This window comes from Micromys minutus (assembly GCF_963924665.1).
Source record: "Micromys minutus genome assembly, chromosome: 14".
Lineage (NCBI taxonomy): Eukaryota > Metazoa > Chordata > Mammalia > Rodentia > Muridae > Micromys > Micromys minutus.
In genome coordinates, this window is record NC_137983.1 from 13,546,705 (window position 1) to 13,567,948 (window position 21,244).

At 40.9% G+C, this 21,244-nt stretch overlaps 1 protein-coding gene across 1 annotated transcript in view; it reads left to right on the top strand.

The window, feature by feature from the left end:
• Positions 1-21,244, top strand: part of GALNTL6 (polypeptide N-acetylgalactosaminyltransferase like 6) — a gene marked incomplete at both ends in the record, with an annotated part of 1,121,308 nt that overhangs the window by 1,058,924 nt on the left and 41,140 nt on the right. Inside the window, one exon of the mRNA XM_080928910.1 lies at positions 4,249-4,470. Within this exon, the coding sequence (XP_080785036.1) occupies positions 4,249-4,470 (222 nt within the window). The remainder of the gene's footprint in view (positions 1-4,248; positions 4,471-21,244) is intronic.

Here is a 21,244-nt window from a genome sequence, read left to right on the forward strand (position 1 = left end):
TGTTATTGGAGTGATTTTATTTGGCCAGTCAATTCAACGACTTGGGAGTCATGGCTGCTCCTTGATTCTTCAGGTTCCCGCCCCCCTCACATCTTAGTTAAGTGGAAAGACATCTTTCCATTGCTGTGGAGAAACACCATGACAATGGCAATGCTTATCTTAAAAACTCAGTTTAGTTAGGGCTGGCTCACAGTTTCAGAGCTTCAGTCCATTACCATCATGGCAGGAAGCATTGAGACATGGTGCCGGTGAAGGAGCCGAGAGTTCTACATCTTGATACTCAGGCAGCAAAAGGAGACTCTGTGCCACACTAGGTGTAGCTTAAGCATGGCAGACCTCAAAGTCCTCCCCACAGTGACACACTTCCTCCAACAAGGCCACACCTACTCCAAGGCCATACCTCCCAATAGTGCCACTCACTGTGGACCAAAAATTCAAGCACAGGAGTCTACAGAGCTATGCCTATTCAAACCACCACATCCTCTAGCAGAAAAATCTACTCAGAGTAAAAGCCTACCTCACTTTCTGTTCTACCAGACTCAGTCCTATGTTGAGGTTCTTGATCCATTTAGAGTTGAACTGCCTTTAGAGTGATAAATATGGGCCTAAGTGCATTCTTCTACATGCAGTCTCCCAGCTGACCTGCACAATTTGTCGAATATTCTGTCTTTTCTCAAGTGTGTATTCCTGGATTCTCTGTTTAAAATTTTTTTAAAAAATCTTTAATCTAATTGCATTGGTAAACATCTCTGTTTTTAATGTCAATGCCATGTTATTTTCAATATTATAATTCTGTAATACAACTTAAAATGTCAGGTGATATTTCAAACAGTCCTTTTATTATTCAGCATTGGCTTAAGGATGGAGTTGTTTTGTTGCTACTGTTGGTGTGTGTGTGTGTGTGTGTGTGTGTTCCATACAAAGTTGGTGGCTGTGTTTTTTTCTATTTCTATAAAGAATTCTGTTGGAGTTTCGATGGGGAATCTGTAGAATGCCATTTTCACTGTATTAATCCTACCCATCCATGAGCATGGGAGGCCTTTCCATCTTCTGATGTCTTCTTCCATTTCTCTCTTCAATATCTTAAAGTTTTTATTGTAAGTGTCTTTCACTTACTTTGTTAGAGTTATCCTAGAATATAATTCTGTGGCTATTCTGAATGGTACCATTTCCCTGAAATCTTCCTCTGTATGTTTGTTATTTGTATATAGAAAGGCTACTGATTATTGTTTATTGATTTTGTATCCTTCTACTTCACTAAAAGGTTTTTAACAGATGACGTTTCCCAGTAGTGTTAGGATAGCAGTAGTCTCCTAAAAATAATTAATAAATGTCCCTTCAGTTTCAATTTTGAAGAATAATTTGAGGAGTAATTTAATTAATTCTTCTTTGAAGAGTCAACAGAATTTTCCACTGGCTCTGTCTCCACCAGGACCTCTCACTGTTGGAAGATTTTTGATCTCTGCCTTTATTTCAATAGGTGTTATGGTCTGTTTGAATTGTTTATTACACCTTGATTTAACTTTGATTTATATAAAATAATTATTCATTCCTTTTGTATTTTCCAATTTGGTGGAATACAAATTTTTAAAATATGTTTCCCCCAATGATACACCAAGGACTCTGTTGTGTGTGTGTACATATATGTGTGTGTATACACATATATAAATAATATGCAATTCATATCACCAAAATGTGCACATGACTCTGACCCGGGCAATAGCTCCTGGCTATATCTACACCTTCAGTCCCACTTCCTATATAAATGATAACAAAGTTTGCGGGGAAGAGGTGTTTTTGTTTGTTTGTTTTTGTTTATATCTACCTTGGGTGCTTACAATTAAAACTACTCTTTTATTCAAATCAAAATAGATTCCCTCACGACAAGTCCTTTTTGCAAGATATTATATTAGAAGGAAAATATGTGTGTGTGTGTGTGTGTGTGTGTGTGTGTGTGTATCTTCAAAAGGTTTCTTTCTTACTGCCCCTTTGCTTCTTTATCTTTGTTTTCTACAAAATTGTTGACTATTTTCATTTATCATAAAGACATCAAAGGATAAATATTAAATGTTTCTGTAATCTTTATTATAATTTGGGATAGTCACAACTATACCTTGACATCAATTTTTAATATCCAGATTTAAAGTTATCAGCGTTGCCTATTATGCTTTTTAATCTTTCTGTCAAAGCTGTCTGAAGACTGGTTAACTTCAAAAGCACTTCCTATAGGAATGTCAAATATAGGAAAACGGGAAAGACACTGAAGACTCTCACACAGCCTCCGTGTATACACGGGGAGATGTTCCGTCAGAGTAAGGGCCTCCTTAAGAAGCACCGACTTCCTTTCCTGTTCCATAATGAGTTACGCAGTACAGTCAGTGGCGAAAGTTGTAATAGCACAAAACAAGGTGTAGTGACACCTGTCCAGGCTAGCTGGAGGGGGGAGGGAGGGACGGGGAGAGAGAAGGGGGGAGGGAGGGTGAGAGAGGAAAAAGAAACATGCGGTAGACAATGCTGGTGGGGTACTAAAAAGCAAACAAAATCTAGCAGGGTGTCTCCAAGTAATTCCTACAATCTCAATGTCCTTTCATGATCGGCCTTACTATGCACCGGCATCTTAGAAAACAAGGAAGCTGAGAAATCGGAGCGGGGTTTGTGGTTCTCCTTCTGCATGTTGCTGTGTTAACTGAGCCCAGCCCAGTTTCTCTACCTAGAAAACATGGCCAGGAAGTCTGAGTAGGATGTGAAGCCGGGAAAAAGGCAGATCGGTGCTCTAACTGAACACAGTGGAACAGAGTATATTCCATTCAGAATAAGATACAGCTGTGCCTGCAGCCGACCTCAGGGTTCGTGTCAGCATTTAAGGTTCCATACTCTTTAAGATAAAGTGACTAATATAATCACTTTATCTAATCACCTATGATGGGGTCCTATTGAAGTTCCCACCCAATATAGTCATTTTGTGTTCTCAGAGCAAAAGAGAAAGTGGATCTGGCCATTGCACACACAAACCAAGCCCTGAAAATAGAGAATTTAAGCTGGAAAGGGCAATAACCGGCGTCCACGGAACATCAGCCTATAAAAACGGTGGTCGAGATGAAGGAACCAAAGCTGGCTCCTCCTAGGCAAACACAGATGCTCAGCTCTGTCAGCGCCATGGTACTTGGGAACTGCTGCGGTAGACTAGCCAGCCTAACACTAGCTATTCAGTTTCCCATCCTGAATCCTTTCTGTATTCGGAATAACAGATTATCTTTCCTAATAGCTAGCATGGACTAATTCTAAATAGTTTATAAAAAACGATTTGACTTAATTCTACAACCGCCCCACACGCTGCTGCTGCTGTGCTCAGATTTAGAATGTGAAATTCAGTGTGGCTAGCCAAGTTGCTCCGCCCCAAACCTCAAAGCCACCAAAACATGGCCGTCCTGGCTGCGGGTGGTGGAACAGACATCTTTAATCCCAGCACTCTGGAGGCAGAGGCAGGTGGATCTCGGTGGTTGAAGTCTGTGGAGCGAGTTCCGGGACAGCCAGGATTACATAGTGAGACCCTGTCTCTAGATAAATAAATAGATAAATAAATTAGCTATCAAGCTATAGCCTTTCTACGCTCAGTCACCAGCGCTTCTAATCGTAAGGAACATGTTCATTTTCTGACAGAAGTCTCCTGACTTCTTCACCCCAGGAAGCACTTGTAGAGGGGATCGGTCCCTGATAACTCCTCCCTTCTGCTTTCTAAATTATGAATTCTGGTTGGTGTCCATGTCACAGTATAAGAAAAAAATTTATCTCTACAGTTGGAGAAAGGAAGAATAGTTTATCCATCCCCGTTCTTTCCGAAATGCCTGTATCTCGAAATGCTTTAAGCAATGAGATCCGGAACGGGGGTTGCATTCTCTGCCCTTTCAACTCCTTCGGGTGTACGTTAAAACTAAAGTGTATGTCATCCTTAGATAACAGGAGGGAAGTTGCCATAATTGTGAGAAGAACCTCCACCAGCTCTGATCACTAATTACCGTATTGTCAGCTGAACCCCATGCCGGAAGCAAAATGTGCACTGAGCCCCAGGCTACTCCCATCATGCTCCTCCCCGTTATGAAAATCCTCGCTGTTGATAACCCACCAGCCAGCGCTGCCTGCAGATACCTGACTTTTCGTCGTCTCCTGATGCAAGTGAAGTTTTCCTTTGGGCTTAGAATCCAGTAAATAACTTGGTGTTTTGTTGTCTTTTTGGTCTTGGCTGTCCAGAACCTCAAGCGCGTGGCTGAGACCTGGATGGATGAATTTGCTGAGTACATTTACCAGCGGCGTCCAGAGTACAGGCACCTCTCCACCGGAGACATCTCTGCCCAGAAGGAGCTGCGGAAACGGCTTAAGTGCAAAGACTTCAAATGGTTCATGGCTGCGGTGGCCTGGGATGTGCCTAAATACTACCCTCCGGTCGAGCCCCTGCCTGCGGCGTGGGGTGAGGTGAGGAGACCCGCCCGCCCTACCTGTGAGCTCCTGTCCATCTCCCACGGCCCCTAGGGTGGGGAGGGGCAACTAAAACTGGCTTGAGAAGTGGGGGAGACTTCCACTTTTCCATTAGCCCAGCAGGCTAATCTGAAACATCCCTGAGAAGTGAGTGCCTAACTTCCTTTCGAGAAGTGCTAACGTCAATGTCCTATCCACGAATCATTGAATACTGCTGATGCTTCATATGGATTTTTTTAAAAAATATGCCCCCAAAACAGTTTACCTTGAGATTGGCAGTCTAGTCACCAGAGCTTATGGAGAATAAAAACAACATCTTATAACTAAGCGTGATCAGGTATCTGATATGATACAACTTGTCATCAGATATTGAGACTGCCCGTCCTATCATCAGCCTTATTGATATACATATATACATATATATATATATATATATATATATATATATATATATATATATATGGACAAAGCAATGGTAGGCGAGACTATTTTCCTACCCATGGTGTGCCCTGCACTATCAGGAAGGAAGGCAAGGCTTAAAGGAGCCACACTAGTTCCTTAAATGAGCACTAACTCACCTCCTGTTCAACACTCTGACCTGATTTTTCTCCATGAACTCAAGTAGAAAGATCCGGATAGCCTCATGTCCCATATTTCAAACATCAATCTCTGGGAATAAAATGGGTTATTCCGCCAGCCTGTTCATTCAGTACTATTTACTGTAGTTTTTGCCCTCGAGAGAAGAATCCATGAACGTGAAGGCTGAATCCATTAGGGTGGATTTAGCCTGGCAGTGAAGCCTGCCTTTCCAAGAGGACACTAAGGGCGAATGCTGAGCTGTGAAGGAGCCTTTTCCTTGTTTTTTCTTGCTTTTGTAGTCTGCTTAAGATCACGTTACCTAGTTACTATGGTCACCCAGCTCTGAAAAACAGCTGCTAAATCCAAATGATGAGCGGTTGGCCATGGGGTTCAGTTGGTAGAGCACTTGTCTAGAATACACACAAGCCTGCTTCCATCCTCAGGATCATTTAAACAAGGCGTGGCGAGCCTACGATCTCATGACCTGGGAGGAGAGGGCCAGAGAGTCAGAAGTTCAAGGTCATCCTTAGCACTTATGAGTCTCTGTCTCACAGTAAATATGACAAACCTGTTGACTTCTGACTGTAATCTGTATATTAGCCAATTTCTTAAAAAGGATGAAGACTGACAAATTATACAGAACATATCTGTAAGATCCTTCATATTTTTTACACTTTATGGTTTTTCTTTTGGGGGGCAGGGCTTTTGTTTGTTTCCCTATGGGTTATTTGGGTAGATCATCCTGTTTATTTTTTAAGAGAGAATCTCTTATATTGACCTTAGGTTGACCTCTCACTCGTGACCCTGCTGCCTGGCATGCATTACTGTGTCTGGGTTAGGAGTTATTTTAAAATGGGTTTCTTGTTTTAGAATCATTCTGGTTATATATACATTGTAACTATAATATAGGAAGTTCAGACACATCCTATACAAACCGTTTGTACTAATGGCATATGGATACCACTGATGCAGCATCAAGCTAACTGATTCTTATTAGGACAACACTCGCTAAACTAGAGTTTATTTAGACTTAACCCGGATGTTTACTAAAGGATCCCGTCCAGTATCTGAAAGGGCTTTGGAACATCCTACAGGCTTTAAAGTGATTGTTAGGACAGACTTAACTCATAAGCCAGGCAGTAGGTCAGCCTCTGTTTAATGAACAGGGAAAGGGGAAATGGAGGCACTGGATCTTTTACAGACGAGAACCACAAACCAACAACACTACAGATGTAAGACCCTTTACGGGAGTCCTGGACCAAGAAGTAGGAAACTCATGGTCTCCCTCGGTTAAACTCAATCATTTGCCGCCCACTTCTCTACACTGTCCTGGTTCTGTGTACACAGCTATTAGGCAAGCTTGGGTTCTGGTTGTTGGGACTCAGCTTGTGAACCTGTTACAGATCATAAATGGCTCTCAGCTGCCTCCTAGCCCATTCTCTGGTTGTTTTTACCCTGAAGACTATTTTCAACACAGCATAGTTATATGAAACCAGGCCATGCCCCGATTCAAACTATTTTGTAGGCCTTTGTCTCTCTCTGTCTCTGTCTCTGTCTCTCTCTGTATCTCTGTCTCTCTCTGTCTCTCTGTCTCTCCCTCTGTCTCTGTGTGTGTGTGTGTTTGTGTGTGTGTGTGTGTGTGTGTGTGTGTGCGCGCGCGCGCACGCGCGCGCGCGTATGTATGGGGCAGGCACCCACAGAGGTTTGGGTGACCAATACCCCCAAAGCTGGAGTTAGGTTGTTAGGAGGCACCTAACATGGGGAAATAGGAATTGAAAGACACCGCATGACTTAATTACTCCTGCAGAAGCTCCAACTTCACCTTGTTCTAGTCCTAGCATTTTCTCCTCTAGACACAGTGACATCACCAGTTTTTGAGTGTGCCACACAATTCTATTTCGAGGCCTTTACACTGCAGCTTCCACCACATGGACTCTTCCTGGAGAGTCTATAACTCCTCCCTCATGGTCTCTAGCTCCTCCCTTAGTGGTCTATAGCTCCACCCTAGTGGTCTATAGCTCCTCCCTAGTGGTCTATAGCTCCTCCCTCATGGTCTATGGCTCCTCCTTCATGGTCTATAGCTCCTCCCATCAGCTTCTTTGGGACATAACTCAAAAGAACGAGTGAGCGCTCAGTGAAACTTTCCCTGGTCAGGCTAATTCAAATTACATAGTAGCCTGCACATACGTGGACACACATACATGGACGTGCAGTGTAAGGGAATGTCAGGGTGGGGAGGTGGGAAGGGTTGGGTGGGTGACCACCCTCACAGACGCAGGGGTGAGGGGTGATAGGATAGAGATATGGAGGGGAATCCGGGAAAAGGGATAACATTTAAAACGTAAATAAAATATATCCAATAAAATCCAAAAAAATATAATAATAAAAGGAATAAGGAATGAAAAGAAACGAAGTCATCCCATCCTTTGCTTCATAGTGGCAATAATTGAGTCAGGGGAGGTGACGGGACCCAGAGAGACTGAGTAGAAGTTTGAGACATAAAGGTCACTCACCCATTAGTGCTATTCAAACAGAAGCAGCAGACTTTCCAGGATGCTATGTCATACAGGATGAGTATGCGTTTAAGATGGAAAACCATTCTTCAACCACTGACGGACGGAGTCTCTCTTGTATCAGGATGGGAACGTTTTAAAAATGAACTTCTATTATTCTCTCCCTTTCTCTTCCCCTCTTTAGAATTCATGGATTTTCTTAAGTCATTTGCAGTACTCCTGTATAATCCAAGAAGAGAAGGTTTTTCAGAATCCTAAAAACCATACGGAAGAGAGAATAATAGATATAAAATAGACAATAGGTATCATTTCCAAACAGTGCTATGGGTTCTTTTAAAAGGTGTCGGCTCGCTGCCCTCAGTGAGACAGTCTCACCATGTGTGTTCTCATTTTGCAACTATGGAAAAAACAAAACACTTTTTTTAAATCTTCATTTTCAAAAATCTATCCTAACTCGAAACTACATTGACTGTTTATTCCCCAAGACGGATACCACCCTGAAGAGCAGAATGTTTATACAGTGGGCACCCTAAATAGACCTTACTCCTCTGTGCTGCTTCGGGATGCAACTCTTGACTCCTAACCTGTCCGCTTCCTCTCCCTGACAACATTCTTGAAGCAACCAGGATTCTTCAAGTTCCCCTGCATTAGCTTCAGCAAAGGCAGTCCAACACGGGGAGATGCTTCAGCTAAAAGTCCAAAGTGATGTTGCCTCTTTCAAACAAATTCTGTATTGTGCTGTTGATGTGAGAATAAAAAGTCAATGCCTTTTCTGCACAAGAAACAATCCCCTAGTATCCTCTTGCTATAGTCAGGCCAGCTCTCCAGAGTTCTCCTACAACTTTTCGTAACTGGGAAAGCTGCAAAATGGGACCATCTGCCTGTCCCCTTGACAGTTTCTCACTCTGTCACCCACCCGCTGTGTATCAAGTCAGGTCTTTAAATGAAGCCTCCATCCCAAGAAACTCTGTCGTTCTGAACGTATCAGATTTGACATAGCATAGCATTTGTTTCCTAGCAGGACTAGTACATGATGCTACCCTAACTCGGTGGAGCTCAACACAGTAAAGAAAAACGTGAGAATAAATGCAAAGCTGAGTTATCCCTTTGAAGTTTACTATGGAGTTTCCTCAGCAGTTATAAGGGGCTAAGACACTCTAGGGTGTCTTACAACAGGATTTTGGTTCCATCTTCCCAGATGAGCAAGCTGCATGGCTTGGTGTCGAAATGGTGGCAAATCGTCTCAAGTCACAATGGAGTGTGAGGCGCTTCAGCTTAATGGGTTCTTCCTGTTCTTCTGTCGAACATGACATATATAAATGTGTCCATCAAAGTTTTCCTCTTTTCTTAGCCTGAAAGTGTAACCCAATCGATGCAGTACTTGCCTAGAATGTGGGAAGTCACAACAGCAGCCCATGTCACCAAAAAAATGGCAGGGGTTGGCGTGTGTCTCTATACCTTGGAACTCAGAAAGTAGTGTCAAGGGTGGAGAGTTTGAGGTTCTCTTGGATTGCTCAGAAAGTTCAAAGCTGGCTTGGGATACATGAGATTCGGTCCTAGAAGAAGAAGAAGAAGAAGAAGAAGAAGAAGAAGAAGAAGAAGAAGAAGAAGAAGAAGAAGAAGAAGAAGAAGAAGAAGAAGAAGAAGAAGAAGAAGAAGAAGAAGAAGAAGAAGAAGAAGAAGAAGAAGAAGAAGAAGAAGAAGAAGAAGAAGAAGAAGAAGAAGAAGAAGAAGAAGAAGAAGAAGAAGAAGAAGAAGAAGAAGAAGAAGAAGAAGAAGAAGAAGAAGAAGAAGAAGAAGAAGAAAGAGAGAGAGAGAGAGAGAGAAAGGGAGAGAGGGAGGGAGGAAGGGAATGAGGGAGAGAGGGAAAGGGAGAGGGAAGGAAGGAGGGAGGGAGGGGGGAGGGAGAGAGGGAGGGAGGGAGAGGGAAGGACGGAGGGAGAGGGAGAGGGAGGGAGGGAGGGAAGGAGAGGGAAGAAAGGAGGGAGGGAAGGAGGGAGGGAGGGAGAAAGGAACTCTTGTCTAAAGAAAATGCCAACTTTGAAAATAAAGATTTATTTTAATTTTGAACAGTCACAAAATTAACAATGGATATGCCAAGATTGGCACACTAAGGAAAGGAAACAGAGAAAGAAAAGACACATGCATTTTATTTATTGTGAAAACATACATATTTGTATTTGGCATATGATTATACACTAAATATGTAACTTTTCTGGCCCATGTAATTTAAGGTATATCTTAGTTTTTAACTTACCTTTGCGAACATTTGGCTTTTACTTTAATTATACAGATGTATGGAATATTAAATGAAGAATGATACAGGATGGTAAATGTTTCTACAATCATCTTACTTTAAAGTAGAGTAAGATTCACGTGAACAGGAGACCTGCTTATTTCTTCTCATCATAGCTCAGACAGAACATTCAGGGTCAGAAATGCGAGAACAAAATCAAGCATGACTGTCATACAGTGAGTCCAAAATGCACTGTGGAAGGTGGGTTGGTGTCATGTGAGTTCAAGATAACAATAGTGGTCCCAGTAAAGACCACAAGTTGCTATTAAAATAAATGAGCTGAGTACTGTGAAATCAGCATGTATAACCAGATACCCTCGTTTTAAAAATCAGGTACTCTAAAGTTAGCTTTAAAATACAAACAACAGTGAAAATTAAAAAATATTCCTGCAGGTCTAAGTTGAAGACCAGTCTGTAGAAAGACCAGTCTGTAAGTCCTGGGACCAACCTTGGCCAACAAGGACCTCAGAAACTTTGCAGGCAGCCTTGGGATTTTTGTTATTGTTGTTGTTATGGTCTTTGTTGTTGTTGTTGTTTCTTTTGTGGCAGAAACACACCTTATGCCCTAATCTAAGCACAAAAAAAAAAAATCTGCTGAGTTAAACCCAAAATGAGCACTGAAGATCCAAAGAAACTGGCTAAAAAATCAGGATCTGAGCCAGAACTCAATCGCACAGAACCATGCAAACACTTAAAAGTAACAAGAAAGGTATTTCTAAGGCTAGAAGACTCACAGAGGCAGGACATATCTGTGTCTGGGACTGAACTTGGAAGGACAAGGATATGACTTGTGAAAGAAGGTCTCTCTCTTCACCACAGAGCGGGGAGGGGAACGCTCCACATGAACTCTCCCCTGCAATAAACTATCTCACCTATCTGAAGAAAATAAGAAGAGATCGTGGTAAAACCCCAGACTGAGTTACAGCAAGGACAGAGATAAAAATGAGACAAATCGCACTCTGAGGTGCTTTGGAAGAATCCATACGTAGCTACACAAAGAAAACCACAATTAGGAGCAAATGTCAAAATGAGCTGAAGACTCTTTAAATCGGTCAGCGCTTGGGAAAGCGTGCAGTCAGGGTTAGAAGAGCTCACAGATGAGAGCTTCCTTTATCTCTTCTTCCTTATCAACACTTCAGGAATGAAGCTTAAAGGGGAAGAATCAAGAGCCAAACTCCACAGCAATGAAAACTGAGGTGGGAAGGGAGAGGGGTGCAAACAGGGGAACGAAGAGGAAGGAAGGAATTTATCAAAAGATTTGACAGAGCAGAGCAGGCTCCACCTAAAATCCTCAAAGGAAAAAAGCCCTTCCCAAAATGAAAAAGAGAAAACATTTAAAACTATAACTCAAGGAAATGTTAGAATGAAAGATTTGAATCAGCATGCTTGGGAGACTGGAGAGCCATCCGCAGGAAATGTTTCCGTACACAGGGATTGTATTTTTAAGATAAGGAAAAAAATGTGCACATCAAAGTAAAAGGGAATAAATGAGATTTTGAAGCAGGATTTTTTGTTAAACAGGAAGGCAGTGGAACAGCAGTGTGAAGATTCCTTTTTAAAAAATTAAAATTCCAGCCAAAGATTTTATATAAAACCAAATTATCCTTCAAGCATCAAGGCGATTGGAAAACACTTTATGAAAATTTAATAGCTGAAGAACTTATCTTTAATTTTACTTACACACTCATGCATGTCTATGTCATCATGTGTGCTCGGGTCTTACTTACACGCTCATGCACGTCTATGTCATGTGTGCTTGGTCTCCAGAGATGCTATTAGAGGCGCTGGAGTTGTTGGTTGTGAGTTGCCCTGCATAGATGCTGGGAACCGAACTCGGATCCTCTGGAGAAGAAGCTAGTGTCTAACCATCTGAGCCATTTCTCCAGCTCAGATTGCCTTTACCAAGCCTCTCTGAGAAACATGCTAGTGGAGAGATAATCTATACTGTATATTATATATATAGTAATCACTATAATAAATATGTTTAAAATATAAATATATAATATGTATAACATTATTATATGTAATGATGTAATATATAACAATATCAATATATAATAAACAAGTATGATCAGACATAAACACATCTACTAGGGGGAAAATGTTGTGATTGGTTAGCACTGTACAGCAAATTTAACTCCCTGTTATATGTGAGACACATGAAACCAAAGTATAGAGAAAGGGTTAAAAATTAAAAAAGAAACAGAAATATATCAGACGAGTTCAAGTAATGAGAGGCAGCATTTAAGGATTTAACATGCAATAAGAATTGCAGTGCAGAATGAAATGTTTTTTTTAAATTCCCAAAAAAAAAAAATACATTATAATTCCAGAGGCTATAAACTACTGAAAATAATCTCCATAGATTACTAGATTAGTGGAAGTCACTCCACATATTACTAAAAATGCAGAAACATGGGCAGAATCACAATAAGAAGGCACCTAATCCAAACTCTCTCAGTCCCAAACTGGACCAAGTAATAGTGTTTATAAAATGAGACTTAGTGAAGTTTGTGTGTGTGTGTGTGTGTGTGTGTGTGTGTGTGTGTGTGTACAAAAAGACCCAAAATAACGTTACAAAAGAAAATGCCTTATATACTCAAACCTGAATTCAAATTTGTAATTAAGTCATAGGATTGTTTTTTTTTTATCTTTTAGTTTTCATGAAAATAGATTCATGTCTCTTTAATATTCTAATTAATTAATTTATTTGTTTGTCTATGTGTGTGTGAGAGGCTGCAAATATCACAGCATTCGTGTGAAGATCACAGGAAGACTTGAAGGAGTCTGTTCTCTCTTACCTTGTGAGCTCAATGTGACCTCTGGAGATTAACTCAGAGGGGTAGGTGTCTAAGTCAACTTGCTCTTGCTGTGAAGAGACACCATAACCACTGCACCTGTTGTGCAGGAAAACATTTAACCTGGCCTAGCTTAAAGTTTCAGGGGCGTATTGCATTACCAACACAGCAGGAAGTGTGGAGGCAGGCTTGGCAGGTAGAGATGTAGCTGAGAACTACTTCCTGATCTTCTGGCAGAGAGGGGAGAGGGAGGAAGGGAGGGAGGGAGAGAGGGAGGGAGGAAGGGAAGAGGGAAGAAAGGAGGGAAGAGGAAGGGAGGGAGGGAAAAGGAAGGGAGGGAGGAAAAAGGGAGGGAGGGAGGGAGGGAGGGAAGAGGGAAGGAAGGAGGGAAGAGGAAGAGAGGGAGGGAGGGAGGGAGGGAAAAGGGAGGGAGGGAGGGAGAAAAGGAGGGAGGAAGGGAAGGAGGGAAAGAGAGAGACTGGGACTAGCATGGGCTTTTAAAAATCACAAAGGACACCCCCAGGGATACACTCTAACTAGGTCTCACCTCCAAATCCTTCCAACCACTGCCACTGACTGGTGAATAAGTAGGAGCCTATGGAAGCCATTCTTACTTAAGCCACCACAGTAAGCAACAAAACCTTTACTCCCTAAGCTATTTGTCTACATGAGTTTCTCCAAAACAATTCTAATAGTCCCAGTGCCGTGTCAGCACACTTGATTGTCCACTACGGACTCAAACTAGGATTTGTCACTAAGTGAGGAAAGCAGAGACACATGGAGCCAGAGCTGAAGTTGATCGCAAGGCCAGGAGAGCACATGGTTGGCTAAAACAAGAGGATCACAATTGTTATAAATGAGACAGTGCAAACCTCATAAAGAACAGTTCCGGTTGTTAGAATGCATTTACACAACGTCATGGTTTGAAGAAAAATGGCAGCCCTCATGAGCTCATAGGGAATGGCACTATTTGGAAGTGTGGCCTTTTTGAAGTAGGTCCTGCTGGAAGAAGTGTGTCACTAGAGGGTGGGCTTTGATGATTCAAACCAACTCCATTGTGTCTAATCCTTCTGTCTGCCAATCTGGATGTAGAACTCTCAGCTGCTGTCTAGCACCATGTCTGACTGTGTGCTCTCATGCTTCCAATCTTGATGACAATGGACTAAGCCTCTGAACTGTAAGGCAGCCCCAACTAAATGCTTTCCTTTATAACAGTTGTGTAGTCACTGTGTCTCTTCACAGCAATAGAAATCCTAAGACACACATAAAAAATTATAACTAGTCAAACATGGTAGTACACACCTTTAATCCTAGCACTTAAGATCCCAAGGCGTGTGGATCTCTGTGAGCTGAGCATTCTGGTCGACCTAGTGAGTTCTAAGACAGCCATAAGTGACTTTACCTAAATTAATTAAATAAATACATATTTTTTAAAGAAAAAGAAGAGAACAAAACACAAGCAGAAAAAAATTATAAGAAAACCCTTTTCAAGGAAGCAGGAGAAAACTAGAAACACAATAAAATCCATTGACCATCATGAACAGTTAGTTACTAAGATATCAAATCACCATTATGAAAAAGTGACATTTAAACTCAGTTAAGCATTCTCCATATGTATTTAGGATGCCTAAAAGGTCACTGTACTTGAGGGTTGTTTATGCAGATGTCTGGATAATTAAATCAAAAGAAAAAAAAATAGAAACATCAACATTTTTAATTCATCCAATGCAAGACCAAGCCAAACAATAGTCACCACTGGATAGAAACACCTTGAGACAAATCTAAGTAAAAAATATTTACAATAAAATTATCAAGCAATCATCAGCTCAAGCACCTGATCAATTTTAGCATCTCTGAAATAGACACAGTCTGTGAAGGAACAGAAGATCAAAATCCATGCCTCTGAAACATTCTTATGGTAAAAAATGACAACAAATGAACTTTCCATGTTAAAGCCCTTGTGGTGGTTTATATATGTTTGGCCCAGGGAGTGGTGTGGCCTTGTTAGAGTAGGTGTGTCACTGTGGGTATAGGTTTTAATACCCTAGTTCTGGCTGCCTAGAACTATTTTCCTAGCAGCCTTTAGATGAAGATGTAGCTTCTCCTGCACCATGCCTGTCTGGATGCTGCCATACTCCTGCCTTTATGATGATGGATGGAACCTCTGAACCTCTTAGCCAGCCCAATTAAATATTGTCCTTTATAAGATTTGCCTTGGTCATGGTGTCTGTTCACAGCAGTAAAGTACAAACTAAGACAGCCTTGAATTCCAACACTAGGAGGGTGAAGTAGAAGATGTTTACAACAGTTTAGACTATATACCAACACAACACTCTCAAAAATAATATCTCAAAAATAAAAACATAGTCATTAGATTATACTTGTTCAAGCTTGTAGCTATAAGCTCAGTCTCAGGGAAATACCGGAGTAGAAAAATCTTTTTTAAAAGATTCTTTTAAAAGTCCTCTGAAGTAGAGACAAAATAACTTCAATAAGATCATGGTACAGACCAAAATATAGGAGGGACAAGTGTCATAGACAATAATATTTATAAGACAACACAAATACAGTGAGGTGACACTCAACAGAATTATGAATAAAATCAATTATCTGAAAGAGGGTTCCATCGAGACTAAGAGCATGTGTGGATGTGAAGGTACTAAATATTGGTGATATGAACCTTCTCTCTCTCTCTCTCTCTCTCTCTCTCTCTGTGTGTGTGTGTGTGTGTGTGTGTGTGTGTGTGTGTCCATTCTCCTCCTTCCTTCTCTTCTCTATCTTGAGTTTAACAACGCATTAAAAGTAAAATGACAGAAGAATGACTACTTTATTAAGACAAAATACCAATGAATTTCTAAGTTCCACAGGTTAGGTATATTTGGTCGTGCATGCCTGTAAACCCAACATTTGGACAATAAGAGCAGGCATCTCAGAAATTCAACATTGTCCTCACTTGCAAAATGAGCTCAAAGCCAGTCTAAGCTACATGAGATCATGTGTTAAAAAAAAAAAGAGAGAAAAGAAAAATACATAATAGAGTGTTTTGTTAATGTCCTGCCTTTTCAGGCACTTGGAGAAGATAGTAAAAAGCAGGCATCAGCATGCTTTGGAAAGGTAGTCAAACATCAGCATTTTCTTATTCTTTATACCCTAGGGCTAAATTCATTAAAGTATATTAAAACATCATCTCACACTATGGTATTTGAATGAGATAACACCTGATTGATATAAAATTTTACTCAAAATTTATACCTGAGATATCTATTAGATATTACTCATATAGAATAACATGAGACAAGATGTTATAAAAGACGAAATCACATGGATTTTGTGTATGTGTGTGTGTTTAAGCGTTATTTATTTGCCAGTATAAAATAACTTTGGAAATAATTCTATGAATAGTAAGATGCATAGAGTAATTGGTGTTTTTAAAATGCTTACTGTAATTAGTTAACTCCTCCAAATACACGTGGATATATGTGGCCTGATTAACCAACGTTTAATAATACGGTAATAAAGCTACATCAGTAGAAAGAAAGAGAGTGTGTATGACAAAGAACCACTGTGGACCCATGTCAGGGCAGATTCACATCAGAACAGCAGAAGTTACATTGTAACAATCTGAACTAATGGCACCAATCACAGAGGATGAGCACTGAGAACCTCAGAGACCATGTTTGCTCCCAGGCAACATAAAAAGTACTGATCTGAACCCTGGAGCTCCGTATCCACTCTTCCATGAGTGCAGTGATCTCCGACGGTCCACATCCCCACAATGATGGCATGGCCGGCCCTGATAGCATCAGAATTCAATGTTCCTCAATAGCACAGACTATCCAGAGAAGGACAAACTCACAGCCCGCGCCCTTTTGCCAATAGGCTGCTTGATATAATTGTATTGCAATAAGCAAATAGAACGTCATAATCACAGTAAATTTCCAATTAAATTTTAAGTTAGGTAGTAAAGGGCTACATATCTACTTGTTTTCCTCATTCCTTTGTTCTGCAAACATGGCTTGAGCTCACATTAGAAGCATAATATGCACTGTGTGGCAAACTCCGAGACAAATAGGATGTGACTGGACTCAGTTTCTCACAGGCTAACAAGTCTCTTTGCTGATAAGGAATCCCCAGGCACTCTGGCTTTTCACATTCTAGCTTCTGCATTTGCCAAATATGTTAGAATAACACAAGATACTCTAACCTCTCTCTGGTTTCTCGGCAGTCCATATCATAAGGCTGGTTGAGAATTGGTATTATAACCAAAGGAAGCTTTTAACTCGGGTGTGTAACAAGCTATCAGCACAGCACAGCAGGGAGGAAGCCTGATGGGGCTAGAAACAAACCACAACAATTTACACATCTAAGTTAATGACTGACAGTAACTAGAGAGCTGTTTGTGCAAGCCTCTGTGGGGTCAAGAAAGTGTGGGCTTCCCCAGGGATCTTCATATGGTATGCTTATCCATCATGAACATTTGAACGTCCTTGCACATTTAAGTGAAAATGAGTAAGTATTCCCTCCTGAAGAAAACTGGAATCCTCTTTTCCAAAATGGAAAGTTTTGCAGAAAACATTCTGAATGGAAGTCTCAAGGTTCACTAAAAGGAACCTCCTTCAATTCTCTTTCCCCCTTTCATGTACACACACACACACACACACACACACACACACACACACACACCTTGCAAAGAAATGTCTTTCTTCTTTGTTATGCCCATTCTCTTCAGATCCTGCATCATGGAGCAGCTTCTCCTCCATAAGTTCACTGAAATTAAAAACTCCTCTTGATCACCACCAAACGTGCCCCATATGATCGTCTTCGTATTGTGGTAAGGAAACTAAACTCGGAGAAGTAAATGACTTCAGTAGTGGTAGACCCATGGCGGCACTGCGAGTGCAGAGGTCAAAGGTTAGCCCGTGTGATACCTCAGTCAGACTGAGCAGAACAAAATCAGCACAACTTTCCAATGCTCTTTTCTCATCCCTTTCCTTCTTCCTTTATCCCTCCGCCCCACGTGAAGAGCAAGATCGCTTGTGAAATCAGCACACTGGCTTTGCATTTCTCAGCTCATTTGAGCACTCCCCTGTCTCCAGAACCTCTGAAGCTGGTTACAAACTGCTCATGATGCAAACTGGGAAGCTTGGAGGGGGCTGCCTCAGCTGTGTGTATTTCCCGAATCCTGAAACTTAGACAAAGCAGAATGTTTTTTTTAATGCTCACCACAGCTCCACAGCTTTTCTCTGTGTGTATAAAGTAAGGGTAGAGGTAGGGAGACACTGTTAATGTAAGCTGTAATCGGCACTAACCGTAGTGTGCTCACTACGAGCTACATCTTCCGATTTTCACCACCCTGCAAAGACATTCCTTCCTTCTTCGACATGTCCCTTCCCTCCAGACCCTGCAAGGAGGTTCGTTGTCTCCCGTGAATTCGTAGAAACCAGCTGCTACCAAATGTGCCCTGCATGGTCTTTGCGTTGTGGTAGGACGCTAACACAAAAGCTGCCTCTACCCAACGGGCTCGCATGCGTTCGTCTGAGCAACCATCGGTGCTGTGCACCTTACCCAGGGTCTCCTCACTGCATGGATCCGTCAATCCCTGGGCTTTTCTTTGTTGGGAGACGTTTTTGCTACTATTTCCATTTCACTGTTTATCACAGATATGTTTAAACTGTTTATAAGTGAGGCTGGATAGGTGGTTCACTGACTTAGACAATTTGCTGTTTTTATCAGTTCCGTTCCTTGGATCTACATGGTGGCTAATGACTTCCTATTACTACAGCCTCTTCTGCTCTCCCAGGCTCCTTTATGTATGCGGTGCCCGTAACAGATATAAGCATATATATATATTAGGTATACTCTTTACATCATCCTAGTTTAATTTGATAGATTTTATTTGTGTGAAAACAGATTCATTTCTTCTGGATTTTTCTTCCGAATATCATTGCAATTGCCCATATTCATTTCTAATTATATTAATTATAATACTTCCCTCTGGCTCTTTGCTTTCTCTCTCTCTCTCTCTCTCTCTCTCTCTCTTTTATTTCCTTGTATTAGTCTCTCTCAGTCTCCATTTATGCTCTAGTCTTTCCCAAGATCTTGAGTTCTACCATTTAGTTATTTACCTGATATTTATCTGTTGTTTGTTTGGCATTGTTTTTTTTATTTGGTTCTTTTGCTGTATTCCAGTGACTCTGACAACCTGTGCTTTCATGTTCCTTTGATCTAGGAATTTTGGGTTATCCTTCACGGTTTCTTCAGTGGTCTACTTAATGATCGCTCAACGGGAACCATTCTGTCTCCTGGAGCTTGCAATAGTTTCCTGATTCAGTACTTCTACCGTTTCTGTATCTGTATCTTTGGATCAGGCAACTTAGCAGTTATGGTCTTGTGAAGACAACGTGTTGCCTTGGTTTGTTGTTGTTTACCGTGTTTCTCTGTTAATATCTGTGCATCTCGCCTAATCCTGCAGAGACTTCATGCACATGGTAGAGGGATGGTGGGGCCTGCCCTCTCAGAGGCAAAGGGGAAGGGGGACGAGGGGAGAAATTCTTCGAGGGGAGACCAGATCTATGCCTCTGTTATTTTCGATATCTCTTCTGGCCTTATTTAGTGTTCTTTCTATTAAGGAGCCCGCCTGAACGCTTAATCCCAACAGCACTCAGAGAAGATTAAAGGAAAAAACACTTTCAGATGAAGTTTCTCTTCCCTTACTGAGAAGCCATAGCTAGAGATAAGTGCTCCATGTTCTTTTTGTTCTTTGTTTCTCTGTACTTCCAGCTGTCCTCTGCCCTTGCTCCGACCTCTAATGCACCTACAGTCCTCATCTGAAAGGGAGTGTGGGGCTTGTTACCCCTCCTCCTGTCGCTCACCACTTCCCACCGCTTCGTAGTTCACCACCGTCCTGCAGAAGAGCTTTATTCTGTACCGCAGAAGAGCCTTATTGTTTGTTTTGTTTTGTTTAAACTTTATTTTAAAAAACAAAGGTAAAAAAAATTTTAAACATTTTTGCATAAATGTATACAAATACATTTTTGTCAGTGCTTGGCTTTTTTTTTTCTTTTTTTTTTAAGGTTTGATACTCTGCATTAAGGTCTTACTAGTTACAATGAGCAAAAAGTACATGTAAAACAGGATGTAACCCGGAATTAGTCAACGTTTTCTTGGTGTGGAAGGGTTGAGCATAATTTTTTTTGTTTTGTTTTCTTTTCTTTTCTATTTTTCTTGAACTTCACACAGTCTGTGAGTTGTTTCTGGGGCAGTCCGAGCCTCTGGGGTTAGTATCCCACTATCAGTGACTGCATATTATGTCTGTTCTTTTGTAACTGGGTTATCTCACTCAGGATGATATTCTCTAGATGCAGCCATTTTCTTAAGAATTTGGTTAAGTCATTGTTTCTGATAGCTGAGTAGTACTCCATTGTTGTTTTGTTTTGTTTTAAATAACTGTCTTAGTGATTATGGAACTACACCTCACTGTGGTTTTTAATTTGCATTTCTCTACAATACATGTGACACATGCTTGTGTGTGTGTGTGTGTGTGTGTGTGTGTGTGGTGTGTGTGTGTGTGTGTGTGGTGTGTGTGTGTGCGTGTGTCCAACATGTATGTTCTTTAAAAATATAAGTAATTAAGTTTTGCCCATCTTAATTAGATTCATTGCTTTTTGTTTCAAGTTCTAAGAGTTCTTTACATATCTTTACATATCTGGATATGAAGCCTTTATCCCAAATGTTATTTATGTTATTAGCAATCTTTTTTTGTTTAATCCAGGGAGGTTGTTCTCTCACTCTGATAATGGTCCTTCAAGGTACATTTTTTTTAATTCGATGAATTAATTCATCTATTTTTTATTACCTGTGATTTATGTGCTATATCAAGATGGGGTAGAAGAGAGAGAAACAGAGAGAGAGAGAGAGAGAGAGAGAGAGAGAGAGAGAGAGAGAGAAACAGAGAGGGAAAGAGAGGAAAGAAGGGAGAGGAAGGGAGAGAGGGAAGGAAGGAGGGAGGGAGGGAGGGAGGGAGGGAAGGAAGGAGGGAGGGAGGGAGGGAGGGAGGAAGGGAAAGAAACAGAGAGAGAGAAATACAGAGATAGAGACAGATAGGTCTGCTAAAACCAATGTTCTAAATGTTTACTCCTGTATATTTTCTGCCTGAAAGTTCTATAGTTTTAGCTCTGATATTTAGGTCTTTGGCTCATGTACATAGTTTGAGGTAAGACCAAACATCATTGTTTCACCTACAAGTATCCACTTTCCCCAGCATCATTTGTAGAAAGATTTGTTTTTTCTTGGCATTCTTGCAAAGCATAATCTGACCACATATGCAAGGTTCTTTGCTGGGCTCTCCTGCCTGCCTCATTAATATCTATGCATGTCTTTATATGCAGCTTTAATTACTATAGTAAGCTTCAGATCAGAAAATGTGATTCCTTTTTACTTTGTTTTCTATTTTTTAAGTTTATTTTGGATGTTCACAGTCCTCTGATACCCCCTGTGAATTTAAGAAGAGAATTTCTATTTCTAAAAATAAAAAAAAAAGAAAAAAAACATTGAGATTTTGATTGGCATCGCCTTAAATCTGTATC